This window comes from Thamnophis sirtalis, unplaced genomic scaffold, assembly GCF_051295495.1.
Source record: "Thamnophis sirtalis isolate CommonGarterSnake01/CBP01778 unplaced genomic scaffold, rThaSir2_p1.2 scaffold_4, whole genome shotgun sequence".
Lineage (NCBI taxonomy): Eukaryota > Metazoa > Chordata > Lepidosauria > Squamata > Natricidae > Thamnophis > Thamnophis sirtalis.
In genome coordinates, this window is record NW_028261384.1 from 82072517 (window position 1) to 82099003 (window position 26487).

General features: G+C 39.8%; 1 protein-coding gene across 1 annotated transcript; it reads left to right on the forward strand.

The window, feature by feature from the left end:
- Nucleotides 1-583: 583 nt before the first annotated feature.
- TGFBR1 (transforming growth factor beta receptor 1) lies at nucleotides 584-26487 on the forward strand. Its single transcript, XM_014052833.2, has 9 exons — nucleotides 584-776; nucleotides 11966-12217; nucleotides 12384-12626; nucleotides 15770-16000; nucleotides 18209-18376; nucleotides 22119-22275; nucleotides 25537-25661; nucleotides 25744-25874; nucleotides 26108-26487. The coding sequence occupies exons 1-9, from the start codon at nucleotides 647-649 to the stop codon at nucleotides 26231-26233; spliced, it is 1563 nt and encodes a 520-aa protein (XP_013908308.2). The 5' UTR covers nucleotides 584-646; the 3' UTR covers nucleotides 26234-26487.

The following is a 26487-nucleotide window of genomic DNA, read 5'->3' on the forward strand; positions in this document are numbered from 1 at the left end:
GGGTTCTTTTCCTTTTTGTTCCCTAGATTATTTATACCTTTTAGATATTTTTAATTTAATCTTCCTTTTACTAGTCCTATATTTTTTGTATAACTTTAACATTATATTTTTGTCCTGCTTTGATGAAAAATATGGTATTTGGCCTCCTTATAGTTTAATGGGTCCCTGACCACGTAATAAAATTGTTGTTTTTATAAACTGCTTATGACTTTAATGGAATAACGAAAACAGAAGAGAGCTATTATAGAGCACTTTACAAACTTTCCTTAATGTAATGTTCTCTTTTCTGGGGAAAGAACGCCCACACTGCAATTAAGTATTTCATTTAGGCCTTATTCTCTGACGTCGAACTAGATGCTCGTTCTGTACTTTTTTCCTGCTATAAGCAAGAAAAGGAGACAGTGGGAGGAATGCGGTTGGAGCCTCGTGACGGAATCGCCCAATCATGAAATGACCTTGCTTTCTAGCTAAATTATTTTGTATTAATCAGTGTCTGGCAAGAAAGAAGGATTACTATCCTGTCTGTCGCGCAGGAGGGAGGTTCTGAAAAAGTGGGAGGGTTTTGGATGCGGCGCCAGAGGATTGTGTTTGTTTCTACGAACTGCTTGCGAGGGGGAGGAGAAGGTTGTGGTATTTGGACGGGACAATGGCGGCGCTAGCAGTCTCTTTTCGGAGATTGTTACAGGCCTTCCTTGCAAGTTTTTGCTGTTCGGTTGCTTTGACGATGACAACTGTAACTGGATTGCTTCTTTTCCTTCTTCCTGAAGCAGCAACGGGTGAGTCGCGTATGATACTTAAAATGAGTCAGGTTGGGACCAACTGGGCCGGTCCTGTCTGTTCCCTTTAAGGAACATGGCGCTTCTGCAGCCGCCCAGGACTAAGAGCGTCGGGTAACAGACTGTTATGAGATGGTCGATGGAGGGAGAGTGCGGGTTTCATTGACAAGGAACCGCTACGGCGACAGACTGGACAATAGCTGCTCAAAACAATTTAGCGGCATAATCGTAGCGGATGGAGTCTTTTCGTTCTATCAGGCCAGCCGAAGCAGAACAGCAAACAAAAGGTCATCGACAAGAGCTCGCCCTGTTAAATGAACCCCATAAAATAAAAATGTAGAATGCTCCTTTTCTAGAGAATGGACGCAATGCATCATATCAATGTTTTGTGTTTGCGCAATTCAGCATGGAACATTGCTGTTATATTCGTAGAAACTACCATCTGCAATAAATCTTGTGTAAGCAAGGAGAGCCCCAAATTCCTCCCTGTATCTTCTCCTCCTCTTAATCTTGCAGGATAGGGCAGATGGTATTTGTTTATTAATATAGACGTACTTCCTATCTGAAGATAGACGGTGGGAATTATAGAGTCTGAATTTGATTTTATTATCAACTCACTGTCAAAGTTGTTAGATATCTGGCTTCAATAGTTGCCTTTAGCTTCTCCTTGCAATGTTTAATACATTTCCTCAAAGTATTACAAACATTACTGGTGCCTATAATCTGTATCACATTTTTTTTATTGAATTCATACACCACCCCTCTCACTCCTAAGACAAATTTCAATATTTATATTCATTCCTCCAAAGTTTTGATATTTGGCAATTTAACAATTTACCAGTTGTTCATACATTGTTGTTAATGCAAGAAGCTTCTAAGATAACACTTGGTATGTTATTTTATTAGTCAATGATAAGTTTATATTTTAGTTAAGTTTAGTTTAGTTTTTACATTAAATGAATGTTTTAACCATTCAGTCTGGTCTGACGACTTTACAGGCTAGTGCTCTCCATGCTATCTTGTCAAACACGGTTTCTTTCAATTTTGGATGTTCAACTTTGAATCAGATATGATGCTATCAAACCATCACTTTGTTTGCTTGCCTTTTCCACTTGTTCCACTAACCATTGCCTTCTCCAATGAATTTGCAGACATGATATGGCCAAAGTAAATGATGAAATCTTATGATTTTAACTTCTAATGATTATTCTGGCTTTCTAATGTAGACATGATAGCTTATGATCAGCATCGCAGTTCAAAGGTGTCACTTCTCTTTTGATCAGCCTTTTATTAGTATCCAGTTCTCATACACATACATCATTATAGACTATTGCTGTAATTAACCTGCTTTTTGTATTTATATCAACATTTCTGTTTTTCCAGATTTTATTCATGTTAACCATTATAGTGCAACCTAAGATTATCCTGCATTTGATTTCAGGAAAACTGCCATTGTGAAGGATTTTGGATCCAAGGAAGATAAATTCTGAAATTAATTCAATTTCCTCCTTGTTGATTTTAAACATCTCATGTCCATCAGCAGCTGTTGCCATTATCATGATATTAAGACTAATTATTCCAATTATTCTGCATTCTAATTTTATGGAATTTTCTTAAAGAATACTAAGCATCATTACTAAAGATTGAGTTCATTTTCAATCTTTTTATACATTATTTGAAGGAGGATGAGTACTAGTCCAAGTATTGGATTTGTTGACATTGTTCTTCAATCCCCCCCTTTTTTTGACAGCAATAGTAATAATACTTAGACTTATATATCACTTTACAGCCTTTTCTAAGCAGTTTGCAGAGTCAGCATATTGCCCCCAACAATTTGGGTCTTCCTTTTATTCACCTCAGAAGGATGGAAAGCTGAGTCATCCTAAAAATTTTGAGTCTGGTGAAATTTGAACTGCCAAATTGCAGGCAGCCGGCAGTCAGCAGAAGTAGCCTGCAGTACTGTGCCACCGTGGTTCTTGATTATATAAACCTAATATAAAATCACTGTTCCTATACATCTATATAATACATCATCAAATTAATTTCAGCAGTCTATAGTATGAAAACTAACTTTTACAATTAACATTATAAATCTACTTGGATGCCACAATTTGATAAGGAAAAAATAAAAATTGTAATTCATTTCAAAATGCCATCACTTATAAAAAATTAAATTTGAAAAATAGTTTTTAGATTTGCATGATTTTAATGTCACAAATATCTGCCTGATATCATAGTTTATAACCACATCTTAAACTTTTATTGGAATGGTAACAAAATTTTAGGCTTTAAGAATGGATTTAATATTGTCAAGAAAATTGATCCTTGATTTTAATTAATACAGAAAAGAAAAATTAAAAGAAAAAGGAGAGAGCAGGGAAAAAGCAAAATTGGAAATGCAAAAAAAAAGGTACAGAAAAGAGTAACTTTCATTTTCTTTGGTACAGATAAAGTATAAAATACAATGAATCTTTGAAGAATCATGGCTTTTACCATATAGTAATTCTATAATTATTAAATCTCAATATTAAAGTTTTGATTTTTTGTTTTGTTTCAAGCAAACAAATCAAAAAGTGGCTTTATGTAGAAACTGTTAGATAAAGTCTCTTAATCAATGCAGTCAATTTTGCAATTTCCACCAACCCCATTAATTTCATGATCCATTCTTCCGTTGTACACATTATGAGTCCTTTCATCACTGCATATAAAGAAGCATTCCTGCTGTTGTCATATATAAGAAAATACCATGTTTTTTCCCCAAATTTTCCCACAAACCAAAAAGAAAACCCTTGGCTTGGAGAATTGTCTAGATTAAAATACATATCTGATTCCAATATTTTACAGAAAAAAATGCTATTTTAGTGAGATTTACAATTGTTGGGAGAAACAGTAAAAGAGAGACCTTAAAAGTTTCAGAAAATATTACAAAGGGAAAGCTGGTGAGAAATTAAGTTTTATTACTGGCGATTTAATTTTAATTTGTGTCCAACATATACAGGTGGACAAGCAATAAATAAAAAGGAACAATAATTACAGTTGTAACTTAAGCTAAAGGAACAGGTCCTTATTGTAAAGAGAAAGGTTTATAAAGGATAATAAGATACTGTAACATTTTTGAACAATGAATTTTCTGTGTTTCTTTGGATAAATCTTTGAGCTTTTGATGATCATGATAGATCCCTTCAAACTGAAAACAAATATAATTTCAGAATGACTATCATCCCAGTCAAATGGTTATCCAGCTTACTCTTGAAAACCTCCAGTAATGTAGCTCCTACAACTGGAAGATAAGCTATTCCATTGATTAATAATTCTTGCTATCAGTAATTTTTCTCATTAGTTCTAGGTTGAATCTCTCTTTAACAAGCTTCCACTTATTGCTTTTGTCTTGTCCTTTGATGCTTTGGAGAATAAGCTGATCCTGTTTTCTCTATGATAGCCCTTTAAGTACTGGAAGACAGGTATCATGCCACCCTAATTTTTCTCTTGGATAGCTAGACATAACTAGTTCTTTCAACTATACTATACTAAAGATATAACTATATTAAAGAAATTCTGTGATGTGGACTTAGAGACATTAATTATCACTTGCAAACCATTCTATTCTCGAGAGTTCTCATTTCTCCTAATTGCTGTGTATGTTTCTCCACAAGCTTGTGTAAACAATGCATTACAAACTCTAGCTGAGCAGATGTTGTGGGCTGAAGTTAAATACCCACTTCCCATTATTTTACGAGATTTTAACAAAGCCAACTTAAGGAAAGAGCTACCAAAATATTTTCAGCATGTCAATTGTCTCACAGCCTCCGCACAGCCCGTTTTTGGCTGGCAAAGTGCTGCTGGAGACCATGGAGGGTGAAAATGAAGAGGGGGACATCCCCCATTTTGGCCAGTAAAATGCTGCAGGAGGCCTTTCAGGCTGAAAATGGGGCCTGTTTTGGCTGGCAGGAGGCGTCTGTCCCGTCTCCCCCCCCCCCACTGCCCCACCCCATAGAGAAGAACTACAATGCTGATCTGGCCTTCAAAGAAATCCAGTTTGACATCCCTGTTCTAGAGTATTTTGTAATATAATAGTAGTTTGCCATGCTCCCTATACTCATTACTGCTTCTAACCCTCCTTTTATTTGCTTGTTTTTATATTTTTTAGCTTTTTATGTATAATTTTTTGATTTGATGTATTTTTTTGCTTTTCAAAATTTTATGCCCTATCTTTCTTATGCTATTCTTTGACTGTAATAAAGATTTGATTTGATTTTGTTCCCCTCAAATTCAAATTCTGCATATGCTATTAGAAAATTAGCTTCTTGAGAATTCCACCTCAGCAGAGGTTTGTAAAGCTGTTAAAAAACACAAAAATAAGGAAAATGCCTGGACAAGATGGTTTATTCACTCTCATACATACATACACACCCAGAGAGACATGTGTATATCGTGTTTTTTGGAGTATAAAATGCACAGGAGTATAAGACACACAAAGATTTTGAAGAGGCAAAATTAAAAAAAGTTTTTGCACTCTGCAGACCTCCCAAAAGTGACTCTTTCTTTCAAAAAAGGGCATGAATAGCCTTTGGGAGGCTTATAGAGTGCTCCTGGGGGGGGCAAAATTGAGCAAAAAGCGGCCCATTTTTCGCTCATCCTGCCCACCCCAGGAGCACTCTGCAAGGCTCCTAAATGCTGTGCACAACCTTCTCCTGTGTGCTGCTTGGGGAATCCAAGCATGGGTTAACTTTGTCCATTAGCCTAGAGACTGAGTTATGTAAATTGGTGACCACTTCTCCTCTGACTGGATGGGTCAGTTTTTTAACTCAGTCCAGCCAGAAGAGACATATTCCAATTTTCTCCAGACTAATGAGACAAATTTAGGATTCATCTTGGATTCTACAAGGGTTTGTTCTGCCTTTTAACTTATTATTGCTTTCTAAGGGAGCGGCGGCAGTTCGCTGCCTGCCCAGTCCTTTGTGCCTTGCTCCTTCAGAAAGGTTTCTTACTGCCGTTGCATTGGTTGCATCAGAGGCTTAGTTCCTGGCTCCGGGAGCCGTTGGAATGGGGGCTTTTGTGGCAGGCGCCTGAGGTGTTTGAGCTTGGCGTCTTGCAACTGCATGGGGTTTATTGCCACCGGCCTGCTAACCACGCCTTGCGCTTCTCTGCCGCGTCGGAGCCCGGGAGACACCCGCCGTTCACGGCGTGGTTTAGCCGGAGATATCTGGGAGGCTTTCCCGCCGTTTGCGGCGCGGTCCGCCCTGCCTCTTCACTGCCGCTCGCGCTGGGAGAGCGCCGCCGCCGCAGCGCTCCATGTTGTGGGAGCCTCAGAGCAATTTGCCGGCTGGAGCAGCGATTTAAATTTGGCACTTGAAGTTGCGGTCGCCATTTTGGGGCCGTTTTTCGGCGCATGCGCATTAGGCAGCCTAGCTACAAGCGTTGCTGCTCTTGGCGCCTGGAAAGCTGCTGACTCATCGGTCCGCCCATTTCCCTCACTTTGGCCCTGGTAATTTGAGTGAGAGGATCGTTCTATTGCAGCTCCTACTGACCACGCGGCCTGTGCTCATTGTATAGTAAAGCCTGTGCTTTGTGCCCTTTGAGTGTTTTCACTTCTAAGCTTACAATGGCTGACCAATCCACCTCAGGAGGTATAGTAGAGCCCTCGGCCGATAGCCAGCATTCTACCCAAGCGGGGGTTAGCTCGAGGCCTGACAGGGCCACCTCTAGGGCCACCAGTCAGAGACCCAGGGAGGCATCCGGGGCTCCGAATAAGGCCCATGAGAAGAAAGACAAATCTAAGGCAGCAACCAAGACCTCTGGGGAGGGTAGAACTTCCCCCTCCCCAACGCTATTGCCTCAACGTGTTTCCCCAGCCTCATTTCCTCAGCCAGCAGGGAGCCAGGCCTGGTCTCCTGATCGCCCTTTGTCTGTTATTCTGGAGGTGGGGGTGGGGGGGTTGGGGATCCAACTTCCCCCAGTCATTCCTGAGGCACACACACACTCTCGGCCTATTCTCTGCCACGTGCTGGGCCTTCTGCAACCTTTACCCCCACTGCTGCAGGCCTGAGGCCTATTGAGGGCTATGATCAGGGCCTTTCTCCAGATCTCTACCAGATGATCTCTGCAGCTATTTCAAGGGGTGTGGATGCGGAACTACTCCGTAGGACTCAAGCCCCAATAGTGGCCAGTGCCCTGGGCCTACTCTCCAGGCTCCTCAAGTGGATCTTCCAGATTTACCAGCGGAGCCTTCTTCTTCCCCTCTTCCCTCACATTATAGCGAGGATTCAGCCTTGGTGGAGGAAGGGGAGTTGATAGATAGAGATTTCTCTGATGATGAGGGTCTGATTTTTGATCAGCCTAATTCCTCTGGCCTATTTAAGCATACTCTATTTAAGTCCTTATTATATAAAGCTAAGGCTACTATTCATATGGGAGAGATGGCTCCCAAAGACAGCTCTGCAGTAGGCCTGGACACTACTGAGCGTCTCTTTGCTGAACCGGTCTCACTACAGGAAGTGATCCCTTCCCCAAAGTTATTCATGGACCTTATTCAGAAACAATGGGACCAACCGACTGTGGTTGCCCCGCCCAGCAATGGAGACAGGAAATTATACACTTCCACTCCTGACTTGGAGAACATTCTGCAGTTTCCGACTGTGGATCAGCCAGTAGCTGCCCTAGGTTCCCCTGCGCTGATTTCGTCAGAGATTTCTGAGGGCCTGAAGGCCGAGGATCGCAAGGCCGAGACGGTCATTCGTAAGACCCACCAGGCTGCGGCCTGGGCCTTGCGTGCTGCTACTGCAGCATCGTTCTTTAATAGAACCTCTGTGCTTTGGCTCAAACAGTTGCAGGAGAGACTGACCCCTGATGAGGTGCGTCTTTATCAAGATGTCACCAAGATTATGGCTGCACTAGAGTTCTCGGCGGATGCCACTCTCAATGCCACCAAGTTCGCTTCTCGGGCTGTGGTGTCCAATGTGGCGTCACGGCGTCTGTTGCGGCTCCACCATTGGCAGGCTGATGTTAAGTCTAAATGGCGCCTGGCGTCCACCCCCTTCAAGGGTGGTGCCTTATTTGGTTCTGTACTTGACCCCATACTCATAGAGACCAGGGACAAACGCAAGGTTCTCCCCTCCACCGGGGGACGCAATACCAGGAGGCAGCAGCCATATAACAGGCGGCGGTCCTTTCGGGGAGGTTACTCGGGATACTCCACAGCTCCCTATGTTCCCCATTACAACAGGGGCTTTCACCAGCCATAGAACCACGGCCAGGACCGTGCGGGGGCCAGGGATAGGGGGCGCCAACAACATCAGGCGCAATCCCACAACCGGAGGTCCTTTCGTGGATCTGGGAACCTGTCCTTTCGGAGGTACCGGTGACTCCGAAGGGGAGGAGCAGGTGGGCGGGCGTCTTCTGGCCTTCGCTCATCAGTGGGCAGAGACCAACGTCCAACGCCTGGGCCCTTCAGGTGGTGTGGCTGGGCCTCACCCTAGAGTTTCTCTCCATTCCCCCAAGACGGTTCATCAGGTGCCCCGTCCCCAGGTGCTCAGTGAAGCGGCGCCTCATGGAAGCCAAAATACATCATCTCATCTCCATCAATGCCATAGAACAAGTTCCCAAAGGGCAGGAAGGCCTAGGGTTTTACTCCATCCTATTTCTGGTACCCAAAAATTCAGGGGGATGGCGGGCCATTCTAGACCTGAAAAGACTCAATTGGTACATCAAGCATCAGAAGTTCAGGATGCAGTCCTTAAAGAGCATCCTGGCATCCATCCGCCAGGGCGACATGATGACATCAATCGACATCAAAGGGGCGTATCTCCATGTGCCCATCCATCTGGCGCATCGGAGGTTTCTTCGCTTCCACTTCGCAGGCCGTCATTTCCAATACCGGGCCTTGCCTTTCGGTCTCTCGTCGCCCCCCTCGCACCTTTACCAAGCTCCTAGAGGTGGTGGCGGCCTCGCTTCGCTCAGTTCCGGTGAGAGTGAATTGTTACTTAGACGACATCTTGGTCCTGTCGCCGTCTCGAGAACAGGCCCTGTGGGATTTGCAAGTAACAGTGGACTCCCTGCAGAGGCACGGCTTCGTCTTCAACCTCCCCAAGAGTCATCTGCAGCCAACTACATTGTTGCTTCACTTAGGGACCGTCATCAATTCCGCCACCTGCGAAGTCTTCCTGTCCTTGGAAAGGTGGTAGAGCATCCAGCGGCTGGCAGCCCAGGTATCAACTCTGCGGCTGGTGCCCTTGGCCCTTCTCTCTCAACTGTTAGGGAAGATGATATCTTGCATCAACATTGTTCCCTGGGCCAGGTTTCACGCACGAACACTCCAATGGTTCCTGCTTCCCTATCAGAGGTCCCACACCAGTCATTCACAACTCAAGTTCCGTCTTCTGCCCAAGCCCCTCAGATCACTTCGGTGGTGGGCGTCCTCCAAGATCCTCAAGGGGTGCCCGTTCAAGGAGCCGGAACGCATCCAGGTTACGACGGATGCCAGCCTATTTGGATGGGGCGGCCATGCCCTGGATCGGGTGGCGCAGGGTCGTTGGTTGGACCAGGAGCTGTCCAACAGCATCAATTGGCTAGAGTTACGGTCCATTGTGACTCACAAACACATTCTGATCTTAACCGACAATGTGGCCTCCAAGGCACATGTCAACCCCCAAGGGGGCACGCATTCCAGGGCCCTCATGCTGGAGGCAGAGAAATTGCATCATTGGGTGGAATCCAGACTGTTGTCCCTTCGGGCGGAACACATTTCGGGCTATTCCAACGTCCAGGCAGATTGGCTGAGTAGAGCCACAGTGGATCATGTGGAGTGGCAGCTCCACCCCAACCTCTTCCAGCAACTCTCCCGCCGGTTTGGCCATCCAGCAGTGGACTTGTTCGCGCAGCCCCACAATGTGCAACTGCCCCGGTTTTACTCCAGGTACCTGACTCCCGGGGCGGAGGGAGTGGATGCCTTGCGCAGCCCGTGGCCGGCCGGCCTTCTCTACGCCTTCCCGCCTCTACCAGTGATTCTGGCGATCATCCAGAAGATACTATAGGAACGAGCGGAGATTCTCTTGGTGGCTCTGATGTGGTCCCGGCGAACCTGGTATGCTGACCTGGTGCACCTGTCGATCTCGCGCCCATGGAGGATTCTGGACGATCAGATCCGGCTCAACCAGGGGGCCCTCATACATCCGAACCCCAGTTGCTACAATTAGCCGTGTGGCACGTGAGTGGACTATTCTGACTGACCTTCATTATTCCAGCGAGGTCATTGACACAATTCAAGCGGCCCGTCGTCCCTCCACCACTCGAATTTATGAGGCTACCTGGCAGGCCTTCTGCAGGTGGTGCCGCCGGACTGGGGCAGACCCTCTCCAGGATTTGGTGCCCCGAGTGTTGGACTTTCTGCAATCTGGACTTAACAAAGGTTTGGCACCCAATACGCTTCGCAGGCAGGTCACGGCCCTTGCCACGGTGATTGGGGGAGGTCAGGGACGTTCCTTGTCTCAGCATTCGCAAGTCAAGGCTTTCCTGAAGGGAGCGGCCAACATCCGGCCTCCAACCGTGCACCGCTACCCTACATGGGATTTGACATTAGTACTCAGGGCGCTTATGGACTCTCCATTCGAGCCTATTACTTCCATCAGTCTTCGACTACTGACTCTTAACACTGTGTTCTTGGTGGCTATTACATCAGCCAGGCGGGTTTCCGAATTGGCGGCACTGTCAGTTCGGGCGGACCTCTGTATATTCCACCCCAACAGAGTCGTTCTCCGTTTGGACACAGCCTTTCTACCAAAAGTCAACACGTTGTTCCACAGGGCTCAGGAGCTCGTCCTCCCGGACTTTTGCCCCAACCCTTCTCATCCGCAGGAGCGCCAGTGGCATCACCTGGATGTGCGCAGGGTTCTTCGTCGCTATGTGAAACGCACAGCATCTTTCAGGCGGTCGGAAGCGCTTTTTGTGTCCTTTCAGCCATCATCCATGGGACAGAAGGTTTCTTCCCATACGATAGGTCGATGGTTGAAGTCGTGCATCGCTCTTGCTTATGACAGCGAATCTCGACAGGTACCCAGGTGCATCACTTTTCACTCTACCAGTAGTGCGGCCACCACGGTGGCCTGGGCCATGCAAGCATCAGTGGAAGAAATCTGTAAAGCGGCTACCTGGTCTTCGCCATCGCCGTTCATCAGACATTACAAGGTTGACGTGTATGCCTTGGCTGAGGCTTTCTTTGGCCGGCGTGTGTTGCAACAGGTGCTCCCCCCCCCCCCGTGGGGGACCTTGGCCAGCCTAGCTCCCGCCCTGGATCTTAATTGCTTTGGCATGTCCCATGCTTGGATTCCCCAAGCAGCACACAGGAGAACGACCGTTGACTTACCTGAACGGTCCTTCTATGTGTGCTGCGAGGGGAATCCAAACCCACCCGCAGCTTCGGCTGACCAGGGTTGTCGTGACTTTTGACTTGACTGACTCTCCACTGACTTGTGACTTTGACTATGACTAACTTTACCTAGTTTGTGACTTGTGTTTCTGACATGTTTGTATACCTTTTGGGCTACGGCCATCGTTTGTTATTGTTATACATCATTAAACGGCTGACTTCGTACAAAACTGACCCATCCAGTCAGAGGAGGCGTGGTCACCAATTTATATAACTCAGTCTCTAGGCTAATGGACAAAGTTAACCCATGCTTGGATTCCCCTCGCAGCACACATAGAAGGACCGTTCAGGTAAGTCAACGGTCGATTTTGGTGAAGGGGCAGGATTTCAGGAGGCAAAAAATGTATTCAGTGTATAAGCCACAGATTTTCAGCCTCTATTTTGAGGGAGAAAGGCGCGTCCTATACTCTGAAAAATACGGTATGTATACATATAGGTATAGGAATCTATTCCCAAATCTAGATTTCAATTTACTATTCTTTGAATGTTAATGTAGTTTATACTAACGAAAAATGTGGAATGTTGTTTTTTTCCTATTAAATTATTTTTTCCCTATTAAATGACTAGAACTGTGATAGAAGTTTTCATGTGAAAATTTGTTCAGCCATTTTGTCTCTTAAGTCTAGAGACTTTCAATAGAATACAGCTATTTACAAGGTAAATTTGAGTTTAGTGTCTTTTTGGAGTTTAATGCCATTATTTTAATTTGATACTACCATATTTAACTATTTAAAATATCACTATTATTAAACATTTTTCTTTTAAACAGCCTTGCAGTGTTTTTGTCTTCACTGTACAAAAGAGAACTTCACATGTACAACAGATGGGCTCTGTTTTACTTCAGTGACACGGAATAGAAACAAAATCCAACGCAACAGTATGTGTCTTGCAAAAACCGATCTGTTTCCCAAAGACAGGCCATTTGTTTGTGCTACTTCAACAAGTGAAGGAGGAATTACAGTATCTCATTGCTGTGATAAAGACTTCTGCAATAAAATAGATCTTCCAATTCCAACATTAGGTAATCTTTTGTTTTTACTAGCCGAAAATGGATAGCTGAGAGAATTTTCTATAATCAAACGTATCTATAAACCACAATTTTATTGTCTTTCATTTCACACAGTACCAAGTTCTCAATATACTATTTAACTAATGAGTTCCTTGTTTTATCTTTTGTGCTTCCTTAGGTCCTATAACAGGGAAGTTTTCTTCTACCCTAGGACCTGTGGAATTGGCTGCCGCCATTGCTGGGCCAGTTTGTTTTCTTTGTATTTCACTTATGTTGATTCTTTATATCTGCCATAACCGTACATTCATACACCATCGAGTTCCAAGTGAAGAAGACCCTTCAATGGAGCGACCGTTTATATCTGAGGGAACTACTTTAAAAGATTTAATTTATGATATGACCACTTCGGGATCAGGATCAGGTAATTTGATTTGATTGATTTTAATTTGATTTTATTGTATTTCAAATCAGGGAAGGGGGTACAGACAAAAAATTAAAACAAAACATAACAATACATAATTTAAAAACACACAACAGTCATACCATTCGAGACGGGGGCAACAGCTCTTTAGCCCCAGGCCTGTCGGAACAGCCAGGTTTTAAGGGCTTTGCAGAAGGCCTGGAGGGTGGTGAGGGTTCGAATCTCCACGGGGAGTTCGTTCCAGAGGGTTGGAGCAGCCACAGAGAAGGCTCTCCTCCAGGTAGTCGCCAGTCGACACTGGCCGGCGGATGGAATTCGGAGGAGGCCTAATCTGTGGGATCTAATCGGTCTAGTGGAGGTGATTGGCAGCTCTCATATTCCAGTAAATGGTTTTTAAAAAGTTATACTGTTAATAGTACTATGGACTCATAGAAACTTGCTATATATTATGAGGGGAATTATTAAAAAATATATTTTAAAATGTAGGTGTGGGCTTTTTTTATTGAGAGTTTCATTTGTTATGCCAATAAGAAAATATTATTTGTTCATAGAGACTTTGCATCTTGTCAAATGGAAAAGGAAATCCCTTTCTTGATTAACTTTCATATCAGAATAAAAAAATATTTGAAGCTTAAGTTTTATGGTATTTCCAAGTGTAATGCCCTGTTGTAGATAAAACCCTAACCTAACAATGCTTTATACATGTAAAAATGCAAGTAGAAAAATAGGAACCACCTTTGGTGGGAAGGTAACTGCATTCCATACCCCTTCAGCGTTTAGTCATGCTGGCCACATGACTACGGAAATGTCTTCGGATAGCGCTGGCTCTTCGGCTTTGAAACGGAGATGAGCACCACCCCCTTGAGTCAGAAACTACTAGCACATATGTGAGAGGGGAACTTTTACCTTTTTAATTATACTTTATCCTTAAGATTTATAACGCATGGGTAGTCCTCACTTGACAATAATTGGGACTGCAATTCTATTGCTAAGCAATGTGGTTGTTAAGCACAAAATTATGTGATCACATCACTTAGTTACCACAATACAGGAAGTCCCTGTTGCTGGCATTCATCAGAAAGCATGAATCATTAACAAGAACCACCTTGCAACTTCCTGCTGATTTCCACAAACCAATATCATTAGAGAATATGGCAGGATGCTGTAAGTCCCAGGTAGCTCATAAGCAGGCCAGCAGAAAGGTAAATGGTTGTTTCCATATGCGGGAGAGTATATATGTTTGCAATAGGGTGCACAAGCTTGTTTGATCTGAAGGTGGCTGTTATTGGATGAGGCAGGATGTAGATCGTTGCAGGGATGTGTGCGATTTTGGGCTGGATGTTGCACCTTTCCCATTGAGTTGGTTGTGGGAAGTGGCAAGGAAGTTGGCAAATAACTATCACATAACTCATAATGGTGTTGCAACCAATGTGTGAGCTAGTTGCCAAGCCCACAGATCACAGTCAATTATGGGGGCTATATTACAGCCAGAATTCAAGAACCAATTGTAAATAATACTCATTCAGCACCACTGCAATTTCAAACAGTTGCTGAACAAGTGATTACTAAACAAGGACTACTTATTAATATATTTATCTTTACATTGCAATTTTGTTTCTGGAATTCAGAACAATATACATAGAGTTCCTTCCTCCTATTTTGCCCCATAACAATACTCTTTGGGCTAGTGGGAATGATTAGCCCACCGTCACTTGTCAAGGTTCTATAGCTAAAGGTAGAACCTCTAGCCAAACTTTTAACTACCATGTTGCTTTGGTTGCCATGTATTTTGAATGCTATAGAGAAGCCAAGCAGGTGTCCTTGGAGAAATGAGGCATTGATAATAGTTGCAAAAGCATGCTCAAAAGAGACAGTAAAACCATATAAAAGAGCTAAGCTGACATAATTCACTACATGTGTTCCCTAGTTTATATCCACCCATTCAGCAACCATTCAATGGACTTATAACTGAACCTAGAAATTCCAGCCATTATTACATCCGTACAATTATCATAGTGAGGGTGTTTAGCTTGGCTATTGCAATGTTGCAGCTAGCCAATCACAAGACTGTCATTTGCAGCTTTTGCAAAATCACTGGAGAAACTGTTAGAAAAGGTCACAAGTTTCTCCCACCATTTTGTCTTCCAAGGAGCTTGCTGTGGAATACAAGATAGTGTACTCTGTAGCACTTTCTGCTCACCCTGATTCCGTCATATAGCCTGCCAGCAGCAACACATTTCCTCACTTTGTGGCCTCCGCTGGCCTTTCCATGGCTTCCACCAGCCTGTCTGCATCCATAGCACTTGCCCATGGCATCTGCTGGCCCACTTGTATATATAGTGTCCACATTTGGCCCTCATTGAGCCAATCACAATCTCCTTCCTGCAGCTTCTCCACATTTCTTCCCTGCTTAATGATCTGTGTGGTCCTGGAGTTATGACAGCAATCATGACTGTGAAATATGACATATTATATTTCACTTTACAAACCCATGTGACAGCATTCCCAGTACCAACAGCTGTTGAAATCTGAGAATCTGTAGAATATAAGAGAAGAGGAGTAAAAAAAAAATCAGTTCAAGCTAATATCAATAAAATGTAGTTCCACCCAGACTTGTGGAGTATATTTCCTGACCTGGTTTATTTCAAAGGACAAACAGGTCTGTACAAACCAGGTTTGGTTGAACACCAATTGGAAAATTATTTCAGCTTTAAACAGATTTTGTGACCCACTTAATTGATTTAGATTACACATTCAAATATTAGTGGAAATGTGATAAGATTCTTTAGCTATAACAACTCCTTAGATATGGGAGTAGAAAGTTGCTGTGATTCAAAGATTATTGAAGTATTTGTGTATTTATAGTAAATGCAATAGCATAATATGGGAGATTAATGTACCCAGACAGCTGCCCAAAATAATTTATTATTGTTGCTGGAAATTAAACTCTTACTTGAAGTTTCCTTTTTTTAACAAAGCAGAATTGGTCTCCTTTATTTATGACCAAAGAAAAAGTATGACCAACTAGAATTAGTAATAGCTAGATGCTTTAATAGTCTTTTGATAGGAGGAAAAAGCCTTGTAGATCAAAACCTGGATTGATTAATTGGCTCTTTATCACTGATCAGAAAACTTTTTTTTAGGTTTGCCATTACTTGTTCAGAGAACAATTGCAAGAACAATTGTATTACAAGAAAGTATTGGAAAAGGTCGCTTTGGAGAAGTCTGGCGAGGTAAATGGAGAGGAGAAGAAGTTGCAGTAAAAATATTCTCTTCAAGAGAAGAACGCTCATGGTTTCGTGAAGCTGAAATCTATCAAACAGTTATGCTCCGTCATGAGAATATTCTTGGATTTATAGCTGCAGACAATAAAGGTTGTCACAATCCAGAAATACTTTTACTTATGATATACATGTTGTTATACTTGTTATTATATACAGGAAGTCATCAAATTATAACCACAATTGGTTGCCCAACATTTTGATTGTTAAGCAAATCAGTTGTTAAGTGAGCTGTACCCCATTTTTATAAACTTTTTGCCATTGTTGTTAAGCAAATCGTAGTTGTTAGATTGTATTCGTTAAGCGAATCTGGTTTCCTCATTGACTTTTTGTGTCAGAAGCCAGATGGGAGGGTCCTAAATGGTGATCACATGACCTCAGGATGCGGCAATCACGATAAATACATGCCATTAGCCAAGCACCTGAAGTTTGATCATGTGACCATGGGAATACTGCATTTGGTCATAAGTGAGAGTCAGACTTTTTCGGTTCCATTATAACTGAAAGGTCACTAAATAAATGGTTATAATTTGAGGATTTCTCATTTCTCAATAAGAAATGTTAAAGACATAATAACTAAACATTAAAAAATCTGGAAAAGTATAATTTTTTGAAAAAAAATGTGGTCATTGAAAAACAGTATTGTAATGGCTTTGAATTTTAAGCGTTGAAACTCAATGACAATTGCCAAGGCTGGAAAATCTTTATCTGCAATAAATTGCCCTAGATTTATTTGCAAGGCTAACAGAATAATAGCACTTGCCAATCAATTATTTGAGTACTAATGACCACAAGGAGATACTAAGAATATAAACTAGACGGGGAAAAAATAAAAAATTCTGGAAGTTATTTCCAGATTGTTTCCAATGGCTATGTCCATCAAGTTACAAGACGTTAGCCTCAATTTGAAGAAACTACCTTTCAAGTGTGAGTCATTTTATAGATTGATATTAAAAGAATTAAAACATATTGTTTGCAATGTGGATGTTGGCTTAATATTGCAATGATTTAATAAATATTTGTATCTGGAAATGTTTTCATCTTGGATTTTTTTAAAAAAGCATATTTATTACAAATTCAATGCAGTGAGACTTAAATTTCCATGATTCATTAGGATTTAAACGATTGTGTTTAATTTTACAATCACTATTATTGATACAAGCAGACTGCAATAACATAGTTAATATTCTGATTACAGTAAAATAGTTAATATTCTTCATAAGAATAGAATAGAGAAGAGAATACTTTATTTGACCAAATGTGATTAGATATACAATGCATTTGTCTCAAACTCAGAAGCTCTTGTGCATGCAAAACCACAGAGTAGTAATAATTATTAATTAATAATAACATTACCCAATAAGAGGAGTTAGTAAAGAAAGATGATGATGATAATAATAATAATAATAATAATAATAATAATAATAATAATAATAATGCCAAATAAGATGAATAAATAGACATAAGTCAGTATTGTGAGAATTAGGTGTTCAGCAGAGTGATAGCGTGAGGGGGAAAACCTTATCCTTGTGTCTAGCTGTTTTGGCAACTTGCATTGTTGTGGTGTTTGGCAACTTGTAGTTGCAGTGCCCTATAGCGACGTCTCAAGGGAAGGAACTGAAAGCCTGTTGATGTCCAAGATGTAAAGGGTCTTGTAGGTATTTTCTCAGCTCTCCTGACCTGCATAATATTCTATGGAAGGCAGGCTGACTGCTACTGTTTCTTTTGCAGTCCTTACTTTCTATTGGAGTTTGTACTATCCTGTTTGGTTGCTCTACCAAACTAGACAATTATAGAAATACTAATGACAAACTCAATAATTCCTCTGTAAAACTCTATCAACAGCTCTTGGAGCAATCTGAACTTCTTGAATTGACACAGTAAGAACATTTTTTGTTGTGCCATTTTAATGATGATTCTAATGTTAGCGTCCATTTCAAATCCTGGAAAATTATAGAACTTAATAGAACCCAAAAATTTGAAGGATCTACTCTTATACTGTGCTGTTAAATATAGTAAGAGATGGTAGATTAGAAGGGCTTCTCCTAAAATCCACTCTCATCTCTACAGTTTTAAGCATGTTCAGCTCCAGACTGTTCCAGATGCACAACAGGGCCAGTTGTTCAACTTTCTGTCTATTGACAGACTCATCGCCAACTTTTATGAGACCAATGACTGTTGTATCATTTGAAGATTTCAATACTTTAACAGAGAGCTCTCTGGATATGCAGTCATTTTTCTAATGTGTTTTGTTTACTTTGTTCCCTTAATTTTAATTGTTCCTTTTATTTTTATTTGCAGATAATGGTACATGGACACAACTCTGGCTAGTGTCAGATTATCATGAGCATGGTTCTCTTTTTGATTATTTGAATAGGTACACTGTTACTGTAGAGGGAATGATAAAGCTAGCATTGTCAACTGCCAGTGGACTTGCACATCTTCACATGGAGATTGTTGGCACGCAAGGTAACTTCATCCCAATGTTTGTTTCAGTTGTTAATGTACATCTTCTCACAGAGGTATACATTTTGAAATCATTTTAATCATCTCCATTGCAATTTAATTTGATTTAACATTTAATTTATGTGATTTGTGTTTAGATTAAAACAATGATTACATGGATAATACTTTTGGAATATCTACTCATTAAAGCTTTTAGTGGGAAACACCCCTCCTCACTATTTCCCTCTTACTATAGTTTTTCTTCCTGAACCCATAGGAGCACCCTTTTAATGAATATTCCTTCTGAAAGTTCTTATTCTTTTTCTATTTTTTTTAATTACCTATTCTAAAATAGGTTTTTTTATATTCTACTGGAGACACATAGTAAAAATAGTGAGAGGGAAACCAGATTTTTTAAAAATCTAATAAGTCTAGTAAAAGAATAGTGAATCTACATTAGTCTAATATATTTATTTTAGCTGAAATTAAGATTTTCCAAACTAAGATAAGATTCTCAGATTCTTTATGGCTCATAAATTTACTCTTTTTGAAGATTAACATTCTTGGAACCATTAATTTGAGATATATGGATAGTTCCAAAATGCCATCTTTCATGTAGAAACAGGCATGGTCTTGTATGCTAGAGCATGGTTTCTTCTAATTATCCTTTGACTCATGTTAATTCTATTTCCTAAAGGTTTGGCTCATTAGTATGTAGAGATCATTTTTTAAAACCCTAGAAAAAATTCCTATATGGGATTCTGAGATTCTATATAGAAAGTTTGTGCTTATTAGGTTTTTATAATGTTAGAACTGCCCTCAAAACAATGAATTTGGTATATAGATCTCCAAACAAATTTAAGCCAAGTGCCATACCACAATATTGATCATATTCTTCTGAAAAGGAGATCTTCATTAATCCTATGTTGAACAAACATCTCTCCAGGGAATGTTCTTGCTATTTAATGTTTCTTCTTTCTGAAAAAGACTCAAAATATCTTCCCATTCATTCAATTTTACCATTGACCCATAAGCTGCATCATTAAGTTTTATTTTTTTTAATAATGCTGTATTTATTCTGCTCTATTTTATCTCTTAATTATTTTTATTATACTTAATATTTTTCTTTTATGTAGAAGTATTTTATTCTATCTAGCCTTTGGTCTGCAATAAACTGATTTTATTTGAAATTCACAATAACTTTGTTTAAAAAATCACAACTTCAAATGATTGGGCATAGTTTTTTTTTATAATGTTCATACTGATTCTTCCTTATTTGTTTATTAAATTTATTTGGTGCCTATTTTCCCATGGGGCTATTCTAGGCAGCTTACAACAATATAAAGGAAGAAATGAAAATAGTGTGAACAGATCAGAAATAAGATAATAAAGCAAAAAAAAGGAACAATGAAAAGAACATAATGAGAAATACAACTATATGATTACCAAAAAAAGAAGCATGGATGGGTAGAGAAGAGAAAACAAGGGAGGGGAGGGTCTGTCATCAATCCAGCAGTCACCTCCAGTGTGCAATTTCCCCATTTGGACTCCAGGCCAACTGGCAGAATTTTTTAGGCTCTTTGATATTTGATATTTTTATTTGATATTTTATTAATATTTATAGGCCGCCCTTTTCCCCGCGGGGACTCAGGGCGGCTTACATAAAATAGGGAGGGGGGGGATTGAGAAGGATAGGAGGGTGGAGGCAGATATTACTTTAGAGATTAAGATGTTTTTAAGGGCAATGCTCTTAGGAGAAAGCTCTTCTTTTGGATCCCAACTAACCTATGCATTTAAGGACTCTAGAAGTCATAAACAGCATGTTGAACTGCATTTAGAAGCAGACTGATTGCCAGTGAAGTTTTCAGAGCAGAGGTGTTATATGGGGCATCCTAGAGTACCAAAGACTGCTCTTGTTGCTGCACTTTGCACCAATTGAACCTTGTGAATGGATTTCAAGGGTTGCCCCATACAGAGCACATTTAAATAGTCCAGACAAGAGATGTGTAGGGCTTGAATAACTGAGCACAGGGAATCATAATTCAGGAAAGGTTGCAGCTGATGCAGAAATTGGAACTGTGCAAAAGTTTTGTCTTCTACTTGGTATTTGATCAGGTGATGTAAGTCCTAGGAAAATTCCAAAGTTGCAAACTGGATCTGATCAGAGTAGTGTAATTCTGTCCAGATCTAAGGATGACAAACATTTGGCTCTTGAGGCTCCATGCACCCAAAGCCACTTGGCTCTGCCAGAGTTCAGTTGAAACCTTGTTGTTCCTCCACCCAGAGCCTTACTACCTTGAGGCATAGCAAGAGAGCAGCAACAGTATCACTCAGGTCACCATGTGTAAAGAAAAATTCTCCTCGCACATATGTGCTAGTCATTCCAGACTCTAAGGGGTAGTACTCATCTCCATTTCAAAGCCAAAGAGCCAGTGCTGTCTGAAGACATCTCTGTGGTCATGTGACCAGCATGATTAAATGCCAAAGGTGCACGGAACACTGCTACCTTCCCACCAAAGGTGGTTCCTATTTTTCTACTTGCATTTTTTACGTGCCTTCAAATTGCTAGGTTGACAGAAGCTGGGACAAGTAATGGGAGCTCACTCTGTTATGCAGCACTAGGGATTCGAATCGCTGAATTGCTGACCTTTCTGATCGACAAGCTCAGCTTCTTAGCCACAGAACCACCGGATCCCACTACCTTGTGTAGCGATATACTATATTTTAAGAAATTATAGGAACCATTATTGTGAATTTTATGTTATAAAATATTGGTTTATTTGAATTAGATTCAAAAATATTTGTTCATCTCAAGTGACCATTTATATTTTGTTCCATCAATTTTAGACATTTTATTAGAACTACTGGATAATTTTGAGAATATGAACTTACTGCTTAAATAATTTTCTTTTTTTTGTGTGTGTAGTGTTTAAATATGTAGAAGCTCCTACCTTTTTTTCAGATACTAACATTCTGATCAAATTGTAATTCTTTTAAAGCAGGAATTCCTAAATTCCTATAATCAACTTCCTTTCAGTGTAACCCTCCCTAAAAACCCAAACACCAAAATGAACAATGAAATAATAATGAAACTTTGGAGAATAAATTTATTTTAACAATGTAACTAAAATATTCTTATATCTCTCCTCGACTCCATCTGCATCTCAAGAGAGGTGATACCTTATAGTTTGGAAACCTTATTTTAAAGCTTATTCATCTTTATTTAGTAATTCTTGCTATATTGTCAGAATTTAACAAATCTGAATTTCAATTTATAATAATAAATTTAGTTTAATTGCCATCAAGTCATTATCATGAGTTTTATTGAGGTTTTAGATAGATTTTTCTCCATTATGATCTGTCTCTAGCATGGTTTTTAGGTCTTCCAGTGGTGCACCATAGCGTTCTTCTATCTTACTGCTGATTGTTTTGTCCTCTTCTCTTTTTCCTCAGTCTTTCCCAGCATTAGAGTGTTATGTGGAGAATTAGTTTTTATGAAACTAATTAGTATGACAATTAGTATGAAATAGTATGTTCAGAGTGGAATAATTTGAACTCCATTAACAGAAATAATAATTTGTTGCTGAAGGTTATCTTATATTGGACAATCATTTATCTGGGATGAAGTGATGATCCATAGGCAGAAGACCTCTAGGGTCCCTTCCAGCCCTTTTACTCTATGAGCCGCATCTTTTGGGCCTGGAGTTAAGATTCAGGTTGACTTAGTTGATGGTATTAATAGTGCTTCTATGTGTTTTAATTTCAGGTAAACCAGCTATAGCTCATAGAGACTTGAAATCAAAAAACATATTAGTAAAGAAAAATGGAACATGTTGCATTGCGGATTTAGGTCTGGCAGTAAGACACGATTCAGCTACAGATACAATAGATATTGCACCAAATCACAGAGTTGGAACAAAGAGGTAAACTGATGCTTTTTTAATGGAATATTTTACATAGCATATTTTTCGGAGTATAAGAGTATAAGATGCACCAAAGTTTTGAAGAGGCGAAAAAGTAGGTAGGTAGGTAGAGGGAGAGAAAGATAGAGAACTACAGTAGGTAGGTAGGGAGAGAGAGAGAGAGTAATTAGGTAGGTAGATAAAGAAATAGAGAGAGATAGAGAAATACAGTAGGTAGGCAGGGAGAGAGAGAGTAGGTAGGTAGGTGGATAGGTAGGTAGGTAGGTAGATGTTTCCAGGTGTATTTATCCATGGAGAAGGAAATTGCTGACAATAAGCAGCACCTAAGACTTTGTTTCTTCTGGCACAGCACTTGATCAATGTAATTCTCATCAATCAGAGAACTTCCCAAAAGGAGGGGAAAAAACTTTGCACTCTGCAAGCCTCCCAAAAACGGCTTGTTTTTTGCGAAAACGGGCTCATTTTTTTTTTAAAAAAAGGCATGAATAGTTTGGGGGGGTGGTGCAGAATGCTCCTGGGGAAGGGGGGGGCAAAAATGAGCAAAACTTGGCCTGTTTTTGTGAAAAAACAGGCCCAGTTTTTGTGAGTGCTGCTGGGAGCTGGGGGGGACAAAAACCGGCCCATTGTTTGTTCATTTCTCCCCTCCCCAGCCCCCAGGAGCTCTCTGAAAGCCTCCATAAGGGTATGCAGAGCCATTTTGGTGAAGGGGCAAGGCTTTGGGAGGCAAAAAATGCTGTATTTGATGTATGAGACGCACCCAGATTTTCAGCCTCTTTTTTTGAGGAAAAAAGGTGCGTCTTATATTCTGAGAAATACGGTAATCCAAACTGAAGATAAGCTAAACAGTAGATTTTAAAGACAGTTATTCCTACAACAATAGGAGAAAGTCTGTTGAACCCTTTGGAATCTTGCAGTAATGTGACCTATAGTGTGGTGAGAACTTCTAAGTCGTTTTAAAAGATAAAAAGATCCTGGTTGTATATTTCACAAATTTTCTCTATGAAAACCAGTATAATAAAATGTCCTCATATTGAACGTGGAAATGAGTATGAACTCATTTGAAAGTTATTGCTTATCATCCTAACTTATTGAATATAAGTCATTAAAAGGATACATATTGCTGCATGCTCACAAATGAGAGGAAATAATATATTTTGCCTTATTCTTTCCTTCTTTATTCTTCTACAGTAAGTGTCCCAGAACTGCTGAGTAGTGCCTTCTCTTTAATTAAGAGTGAAAGCATAAGTGATTGAAAGGTGACCCTCTTCTCCACAAAGCAATAAATAAAATGGAGAAAAAAGATATTTTTGGACTTGTACTTTTCTATCATTCTTGGTAGCCTATTAGCATGTAATCTTTTAATCTTGGAAATTCATGTAAATATTAATGAGGAATCAAGTTTCTATTTAAATGTATGAGCCTTGTTTTAACCAATATCAGATAAACTTTTGTCTGAAATATATTGTATTACTTCAGTTTCCAGATAAAATCGTATGTCAACAATACAATTCCAGTGTAGTTCTCTGACAAATGAGTTTTCTATATGGAAGAGTTTTATGTCAGAAAAAGACCTTCATTTGCAGCCTGATACTGTGAAAATCAATTATTTTCTCTAATTTATTAGTTATCAATCTCGTTCAATGCTTTATTTTTCCAGAAAACTTATAGCAAATTCTATTCAGTCACAGAAATAATTAAAACTTAATATTATATGTAAAGTACCCCTGCTATGTGGCAGCAGATAGCCAAACCTGACTGATCTCAACTCAAATGGTGCAACAATAGCTACTGTTCAAAATAATGTATAGACATCTGTCTCCTTCGTGGATGAGTAGGAATTATTTGCAATAACTAATAAATAGTCAACAATTCTAAATAGCTATTATTTATTTAACATATTTATATGCTGATCATCTCACTGGCACAGTGACTGAACTGATATAAAATAATTAAAATTAGGAAAGATTAAATAAAGACTAAAAACCAAGATAACAGGCCACTTTTCTTGGACCCCGCCAACCAAAATCCTTTGGTAGATGGAATCTGAAGTAGACATCTTCTATTGGAGCAAGTGGGACAGGCCAATGCATCTCCTCATATAATCTTGGATTCATTCCCTAAAGGACTTTAGAGGTGTTAACCAACAACTCAAATTGGACTCAGACTAGCACTAAGTGGAGCTCACACAACAGCATTGTTATATATTCCACCCGGGGGGCCTCTAGAACTATTCGCACTATTGCATTCTACACTAGTTGTAGCTTCTGAATACTCCTCAAGAATAGCCCCGCGTAGAATGCATTACAGTAATCCAACTGAGAGATGACTAGGGCATAAGTTACTCTGTACAGGACCTCATGATCCAGGAAAGGGTGCAATTAGAGCACAACGTGAAATTGAACAAAGGCAATCCCAGACTCTATTTCCACCTATTCTTTGAACAGGAGATGTGAGCCCAGGAGAACCCACAGATTGTGCCTAAAATCTGTGGTAGCAAAACCCCATTCATAACTAAAGATGATAAACTCCCAGGTCCCATGGCCCTTTGAACCCATCTTAGCTCCTTTCAATTGAAGCATTTTGTCCCACATCCAAACCCCCAGTCCCCAGGCACTGCAAGTTGGCAGCTGCAGTATCACTTGAGTCACCTGAGATGGAGCTATAAAATATTAGGGTCATTCTTGAGATGAACAGGAAATGTTTAACCCAGTTAGGGAAAGGCAGATTATAATTTCATAGCCAAAGTACATTTCTTCCCAAATAAGAAAGGAAAGTGAATGTTTGATCCCAGATCCCAAGCAATGAATGCACATCCCCGAATCAGAAATGCTGCTTTGTTTGTGATTTCTTAGATATTTGGGAATGGCCATATACTATTGAGTTAGTAGAGTAAAACGCTCAAAACAGTCCTGAATAGATATATACGATTCTGATTTTATAAATCAAAGTTTTCAAAAGTTATGATGTGGACTTAGTAGTAATTACGACTTCAAAATCAGTAATATATTATTGTGAATTACTGTGTTTAACTTAGCCTGCAATAACTGGTTTAGTTTCCCAATTTAAAGCTTTTTTAAAAGGTAAACTTTGTGGATTTCATTGGAATAGCTAGTAATAAATAGTATACAATATAAAGTTCAGATGATTACTTTGTAGAATTGAAAAAGTGCTTACAGCTGCTTATGATGGTTTTAAAAAAATAAAATAATGTTCAAGCAGCATTGCTTTATACATAATACATATTGGTCTTTATATTCATAGGTACATGGCTCCTGAGGTACTTGATGATTCGATAAACATGAAGCATTTTGAATCCTTCAAAAGAGCAGATATTTATGCAATGGGACTAGTGTTTTGGGAAATAGCTCGTCGATGTTCAATTGGTGGTAGGTTAAAAAAAAACCAACAATTAACTTCAATCAGTGTCAGAAATGAATCTTAAATTATATATTGGTTTATATATCTCAGGAATCCATGAAGATTATCAGTTACCATATTACGACCTTGTCCCTTCTGATCCTTCAGTTGAAGAAATGAGGAGAATTGTTTGTGAACAGAAGCTACGACCCAATACTCCAAATAGATGGCAAAGTTGTGAGGTAGATTCTTTTCTTTAGATAAGTTTTAGAATACTTTTAAAAATAAACCAATATTTTTTTAAAAAAATTAATATTTTGATTTTAGAATTGAATTAAAAGAAATATGACAATTCTGTTTAAGATTATGGTCTCATATTTTGTATTTGTATTTACGGATAAATGTATTTAAATTTTTTTGTTATGTGATATAAAATAATGACTCACAAAATATTTTCTGTTTTATTTATTTGCAGGCATTACGAGTAATGGCCAAGATTATGCGAGAATGCTGGTATGCCAATGGTGCAGCTAGACTAACAGCTTTGCGTATAAAGAAAACTCTGTCACAACTCAGTCAGCAAGAAGGAATAAAAATGTGATTTAGGAAATAGTGTTCAAGAAAACCATTTGAACACCAAAATGTGCACCTGGCTTGTACATTAAACAGTGTTCTACCTCACTGAGGGAACAGAAGAATATTGCTGCCTTTTATACAATATACAATATACATTATACAAGATAATCCGTTATTAGTCCAGAATTTCTCTAGATGCATTAAACTGTTGTACAGAATCTTAATTATTTTTTTGAAAGTCACATTGCTATCTATTATGCTCAAAACAAAAAAAATAAA

Bases quoted from the DNA above. Each gene is read 5' to 3' on its own strand.
- TGFBR1 (XM_014052833.2), top strand. From the start codon at position 647: ATGGCGGCGCTAGCAGTCTCTTTTCGGAGATTGTTACAGGCCTTCCTT. The intron at 12,218-12,383 runs GTAATCTTTTGT...GTGCTTCCTTAG, and splicing joins TCTTCCAATTCCAACATTAG to GTCCTATAACAGGGAAGTTT. The intron at 25,875-26,107 runs GTAGATTCTTTT...ATTTATTTGCAG, and splicing joins ATAGATGGCAAAGTTGTGAG to GCATTACGAGTAATGGCCAA.